We start from the raw sequence: 6425 nt of genomic DNA, 5'->3' as shown, positions 1-6425 counted from the left end.
GAATCTGAATTTTTTCATGAAATCTAGAAGATTGTGATGTTGGATTGCCAATTTGATAATCCATGTGGGCCCAATTACCATTAGTAAGATTTCAAATCTTACTATTTTAATCATGCTTGCTTGATTAATAAAGTAAGGTTTGTTAAGTAACAAACTTGTTAAAGTAAGGGAGTTTTTGTAATAAAACTACAACAAATAGGTCTGCTAGGTAAATCTCTCTATTTTATTTATATAAGAAATATTTATATTTTTTAAAAATTAATTATTTTATTTAAAATATACAAAATCCTGATTGACTTGGACGAGATTTTCAAAATATCATCTGAATCATCTCGTTTGTCTTATGAGAATTTGCATATGTGATAAAATGCCTTGTATATCCATCTCGCATTCATGGATGATATCGAGATGACTCTCGACGAGATTTAAAATCATGGTTCCCAAATCCTCCGGTATTTCCTTCTGAAACCAAAAAAAAAAAAATCTTTTATTTAAAAAAGAAAAAAAACCAACAACAACAAAAGTCTAGCATTGAAAGAATTAACTAATTTAGTAGTGTGGTACAAAGTAAATCATGTGCTGATGTTTTGCTGAAGAATCATCTCTTATTCCATTCTGCAATAAGACATATAAAAAAAAAAAAAAAAAAATTTCATTTCAAACAGCCCATAAAAGGCAGGTTAGGTAGGATCCAGCCAAAAATATATAAGCGCTTCTTTTCAATGTGAGTGAATGTATGTTCCCCCGAGCAGAATAATCTGACCCACTTCCACCCCCTTATTGGGTCCAAGTCCAACATACTTACAACTTCTTCTGATCCCCTATCTTCTTGTTATCCAATCATGCATCATGTTATTTTGACCCTCTCGTTGTATAGTGCTTGTGTCACACTTAGAACAACTCCAATGGGTCTCTATATCTTTATATTTAGAGATAGAAACCTCTGAACAAACTCCAATCACTCTCTTAATTTCTGACACACCCTTTAAATCACTGTTCATCATGTCTTTGGAATTTGAGACGAAGCAAAAAAAATCTCTCTATTTCACTATTAATCGTCTACAAATACCAATTGTGTCCCCATCATTTTACATAAATGCCATTCTTAATTTATTTTTTCAATAAAAAATATGTTTTAAGTATAATTTTTGTCCCTTTTTTATTTTCAATTATTATTATTCAATATTTTTAATTCTTTTTATTAAATATTTTTAGACTCAGATTTAATCAATTGTTCGATTAAATTCGACAAAATAGTGTAATAAAAAATAAGTTTGATCATGGATATTCAATTTTTTTGTAATTTTTTTTGTTGAAATAAATAAAATTAATTTAAATATATATATTTATATTTTTCTACTAAACATAAGATGATCAGACCAAATTTGATTTCTCATATAATTGGTGGATTTTATTTTTTTTAATTATTTAAATTAGAGTGTAACAAGTAAAGTCAGATTGCCAATAGCATTTTTTTCTTTTTTCTTTTTAATATTTAACTTGGGGGGTAAGTGTGTATTGTAAAGTTGGGTTGCCAATAGCAATTTTTTTATTTTTTATTTTAATATTTAACTTGGGATGTAACAAGTAAAGCTGAGTATTTAAATTGGGGTGTAATAAGTAAAGTTGGGTTGTCAATAACAAGTTTATAGTTTTTTATTATGTGAACAGTGAATTAGAGACGTGATGTGGGGCAAGTTGCTGTGTGTTATATATGGAAAATGGAGAATCATCGGACCATCTTCTAATCCATTGCAAATTCTCACATGACAGTTGGACTCATTTTTTTAAGTAATTTGGGATTTCAACATGCTTATCGAGATCAATTAAGAATATCTTCATTGGTTGGTTGTCAACTGGACATGCGTTTGGTGGCACAAAGAGGATGCTGTGGAACATTATGCCCTTCGCAATTTGTTGGGGGGTGTGGATTGAAAGGAATAGGCGTATTTTCGAGGAGAAGCAAAAAGATCGTCCACAAACAATTATGTCTATCTTGGGTCTTATCTTTTATTGGTCCAAAGTTTTTAAGGAGCTTAGGAATTTGTTTTTTGAAGATTTTGTGTTTAGGTGGGCTGGGATTTGTTGTTCTGTTCGTGAGTAGTTTTGTCTTGTAAGGTTTTCCCAGTTTGATCATCTCGATCGATTTGATTTTGTTTCATGAATACAATGCTATTTATTATAAAAAAAATAATGATTTACAGGTTGAAATTCGTTTAGTTTAGGAATAGAATAAAATGTGAGTTGGAGTTGCTCTTAGAACTAATCCTTACGAGACAACCCAAGTCAGATCTAGTCAAATTCCAAAACTTCTCTCAACTCATGAAAGACAAATAACAACGAAGAGAATACAATTAATTGTTCTATTCTGGAGAACGGTCACTCTTTCAGCTAATTGGGTGGTCTCAAAAGGGATGATGAACATCCATACTATAGATAGTTCTCGCAGTATCTAAGACAATTGTTTATTATCTTCTTAGGCCACATCTAGAATTATCCTAAACCAATTCTAAAACATCCATACTATAGACAGTTCTCACAGTATTTAAGACTACATATTTTATTAGAGAATCTTAGACTCTTCCAAAATTTTATAGAATATTCTACTCGTTTTTAAAATGTGTTATATTTGGCATGGAACTCTCCCATGCTCAGTTTTAAAAAAATGTCTTTGATAAGCTTTGGATGACAATTTGGTAAAAAAATAATCCAAATGACATTTTCGCTAGCCCAAAATCTACTTCTCTATATTTTGAGAAATGCTAAATTTGAAATAAGATATAAAATATTTCATATTTGAGACAGCTTTTAACACAAGTGTTGGAGCATGCTTTTTGGTTGATTTGACAAGTTAAGCTCTGATGTTGGGTTCATAAAATATTGAAAATGGTATCGGTACCTGGTTTCCAAATAATGACCTCCTTCTATCAGCCCTTCCTAGAAAATTAAGGCCAAAATGCATTTCCTTTCCCTCAAAATTAATCTTATTTGTTTTCCTTCTTAGTATTGGTGTGCAAAACAAATTCACATTGAAAACTGAAGGAAAAGAAATCTTGCAAAGACAAAGAAAGGAATAAAACACAATAAATAAATAAAAAAGAATGGCCAATGGATCTGCATCTAGAAAGCCTGGTCCTTGTTAGCAGTTCGGAATATAGCAAAAATTTGATTAGTGAAAAATTCGAGTTCTATTCATTTTGGGATTGCAAAAATCTGATTTAAAATTCGATAAATAGAAAATATGCAGCATATGCTTTATACGTGTATTATATGTTTCATTTCAAAAATCCGAAAATCAAAAATTCAGCCATATGATAGTAATGATAAAATTGGTGATGTTGACGGTGAAGGTGATGGTAATAATGATGGTGGTGATAATGAGGATATTAAGGATATTGTTCCATTGATTTTTAAAAGACCAAAGTTGAGGGATAAATCGTCAATTTGAAAAATTAAGGTGTAATCTCAAATAAATGTAGTGGGTCACGTCATTATTTTTTTAAAGATAAAAGGGACATTTATCACATAAAAAGATGGGTTCCTCCAAAATTTTGAAGCATGACAGCTTCAAAGCTTGCAAAATCTAACTAACCTACTTAACATTTCTCAGCTTACCAGAAAAAAAAATAAAAATCAAGCAAGTTATACCTCTTTGACAATGAACTTTAACGTGTTCAAGAATTTCCCAAGAGTTGCTCCTTCTGGCTTCTCAAATGCCACAATGCCGGTTCAATGGATTTGGATCCGCACCACCCCTGCTCCAGCTATCCTTGCTTCAGCATCAACGACAACCTGCCGCAGACCAGTTGACCAGGCAGACCGATAGAGTTGAACAAAAGTCTGCCCCAGTGAACATAAGGTAGGGATATTAAAGGCTTGGATGCTACTTCAGAGAAATTCTCTGCTTCAGAAGCATCTACAATAACAGTGACCTGGTGGTGAGCAAAAGCAAGAAGTGAATCGTAAAGAAGCTCCTAATTGGAAATACTGCATTCCAAAGTGGAAATTTACATTTTCCAGTAGTTGTTCTGGAATAGTGTTTGTGCAGTTGTATTGGAACACAATATGCCCATCAAAAATGTGCTTAACAACATTAACCGCATACTCCATTTCAGTTTCCGTCAACTCTACAGATGCGGAGGACTGGAAAAAATAAATAAGCACAACATTATAAATGAATAATAACATCATATACTGGTAAGATCAGAAATAGAACCTTGAAAAGTTTCCCAAAGCCTGAAAACTTGGGGATGGAGAAAAGAATTTTCTCGTAAGCATCAAGAGTAGATGAATGAATACCAGGAGGAGCACATAAGCGAGTCAGCTTTTTACTGGGGACTTTCTTCTTGGCAAGTGGCAGAGACTTAACCTCCCTAGGTACAAAACTAAAATCAAAAGGTTCTTCTGAAGGTTCCTGTATTCATACTGTAAAGTTATGAGATGAGAAAGTCAACTAGAATAGCAAATATGAGGCTGGAAGGATGCTTACATAGGTCTTCAAACTTGACTCGAGATTGACCAGTGGGACATCCAGAGACCCAAAGAGGAAGTCTTTCAAATTTTTGTCAGTTTCACCTGCTGAACCATCACCTATTAGTGTATTAAGATAAGAGTGTCACCCTACCACGTATTGGCAGACAGACATACTTGGCAAGTAAAATAATAAAAGATTAATTCCAGTCCCACTACCATTGTAAAATAATCAAATGGAGGCCGACATTGGCATATTGGCCTAGGTAAATTCAATATGATTTAATGTTTATATAGTAGGAGCACATCCAATTAACATGCTTGGTCTTAGTTCTTATATGCAATTTTGCAAGATGGAAGTGTAATTAAATCATCCAGTGGTACCACTGAATTCCAAATCACAAGGAACTAGGCTAAACTTCACCCAGTACACTGGTCAAACAAAATAGAGATGTGTGCCAATTCCATAATAACCATGAAAATAAGTAAGAAAAGGAGAATATAAAATGCATAAAAATCCAGCACGCCTATAAAATCATGACAAGAGAAAGTCAGGGATAATCACCCTGAACTTGGGCAGGATTGCTGCTGGGATTTAGGGATTGGGATTGAAAATGTGAGCCCGACTTGAATTCGGGACAGGGACGAGCCATCAGGGTATCCAAGAAACTGAGCACAATACATGTACAAGGCTGTCCAAAAAAATTGAACAGCCAAATTGCCTTTCACTTGCCCCTTCGTTTTGAATAGGGGAACCAGCACAGCCCGTTGCCTGGTTCACCCCCTATTGGTACATGGTGTGATGCAGTTGGCTGTTCGATATTTTTCAGGACTGCTCTATCAGCCTATAAAAAAATTACAAAGAAACTCACCTCATCATCACTGTCACAGAGGTAGCTGATAAAACACAGAGTATTGTATAAAATCCTCTCTATGTTTTGAGGTTATTCTATATTAATTTATAGTACAGCAGTGGGAATGATTTGAGAGAGATTTTCTCTCAATTACAGAAGGATTTATTTTGGGAGAGATTTTCTCTCAATTACAGAATATATTTCTATTTAAAGGCTAACTATAGATGGTAATAATTTAACCATAGATGGTTGATATATTCTAAGGATATTCTGATACCAAGAGAATCAATCAACTGTCATCTTAACAGTAGCATTTCAACAAAACAGATATACAAGGGTGCAACAATTCAACCGTAGCACCAAATTTTGCAAGTGCACTTACAGCACTAGACCGAACAGTAGCATTCTCAAGAATTATGCAATTATAAATATACCACATGTACATTCTGGGATCTGACATTTGTGGCCCTTCATTTCCCAGAAAATGAAGTATCTAAACATGTCAAGGAAATAAAACAAAGTAATATGAAGACTCGAAAAGAAAATATGCAGTGAAATAAGTATAAAAACAAGAACATATGCAAGGAGTTCAATAAAAACAGTGGGAGACAACAGATGAAGAAATGCTCACTTGAGTTGAAAGATAAGTAAATTCACAATTCTGAATGAATTCACAAAGATGAAACAATCCACTTTCTTTGGCATTCTGAATGAATTCACAAAGATGAAACAATCCACTTTCTTTGGCATCCAGAATGTCTCTTATAAGAATGATGATTGAGTCAATAATTGCCTTTTTATATTCAAAACCCCCTTCTCTCAGAATGTTGCTTAAGACATTCATATTGGAGGTCAACTACCTAAAGCAAGAAGAACAATATGGACCCAAGAATTCAAAAAGTGAGGCAAAAATCTCAAACTTCTCGTGGTATGGGGAAGAAGTGAACTGTACCACTAATTTAATTCAATATAGTACCGAGTTGAGAAATCAAACTGTATCAATTATTTCATACATAGTTGTGCGAAGTGTTTTCAAATAAAAATATCTCCACTTCAAAAATTCTATTCAAATTGAGTAATGTAAACGTAATAAATGGAAAC

The 6425-nt window shown here is 33.3% G+C and overlaps 1 protein-coding gene across 5 annotated transcripts; it reads right to left on the bottom strand.

Moving 5' to 3' along the window:
* Positions 1-214: 214 nt before the first annotated feature.
* LOC147407327 (coatomer subunit gamma-like) lies at positions 215-5520 on the bottom strand. Of its 5 annotated transcripts, XR_015176750.1 has the most exons (6): positions 5036-5518; positions 4490-4578; positions 4217-4414; positions 4012-4143; positions 3649-3932; positions 215-462 (listed from the first exon to the last, which is right to left on the bottom strand). XR_015176750.1 is itself a non-coding variant. In XM_086435845.1 (5 exons), exons 1-5 carry the CDS (start codon positions 5121-5123, stop codon positions 3765-3767), a joined length of 675 nt encoding a protein of 224 aa, XP_086291971.1. In that variant the 5' UTR covers positions 5124-5518; the 3' UTR covers positions 3492-3764. The 5 variants fall into 5 exon arrangements, 4 of the variants coding, with proteins under 4 accessions (XP_086291971.1, XP_086291972.1, XP_086291973.1 ...); XM_086435845.1 differs by lacking the exon at positions 215-462 and having other exon boundaries at positions 3492-3932; XM_086435846.1 differs by lacking the exon at positions 215-462 and having other exon boundaries at positions 3492-3932; positions 4490-4575; positions 5036-5517.
* Positions 5521-6425: the final 905 nt, after the last annotated feature.

The sequence above is a fragment of the Akebia trifoliata genome, chromosome 3 (genome assembly GCF_017979445.1).
Source record: "Akebia trifoliata isolate Shusen 1 chromosome 3, ASM1797944v1, whole genome shotgun sequence".
Lineage (NCBI taxonomy): Eukaryota > Viridiplantae > Streptophyta > Magnoliopsida > Ranunculales > Lardizabalaceae > Akebia > Akebia trifoliata.
This window is presented reverse-complemented; position numbering and strand designations above follow the sequence as displayed.

Excerpts from the sequence above, each read along its gene's own strand:
- LOC147407327 (XM_086435845.1), bottom strand. The coding sequence starts at position 5,123 with ATGGCTCGTCCCTGTCCCGAATTCAAGTCGGGCTCACATTTTCAATCC. Across the intron at positions 4,415-4,489 it reads AGTCAAGTTTGAAGACCTAT|GAACCTTCAGAAGAACCTTT; the intron begins GTAAGCATCCTT and ends GTATGAATACAG. Across the intron at positions 4,144-4,216 it reads GCTTTGGGAAACTTTTCAAG|TCCTCCGCATCTGTAGAGTT; the intron begins GTTCTATTTCTG and ends TATTTTTTCCAG.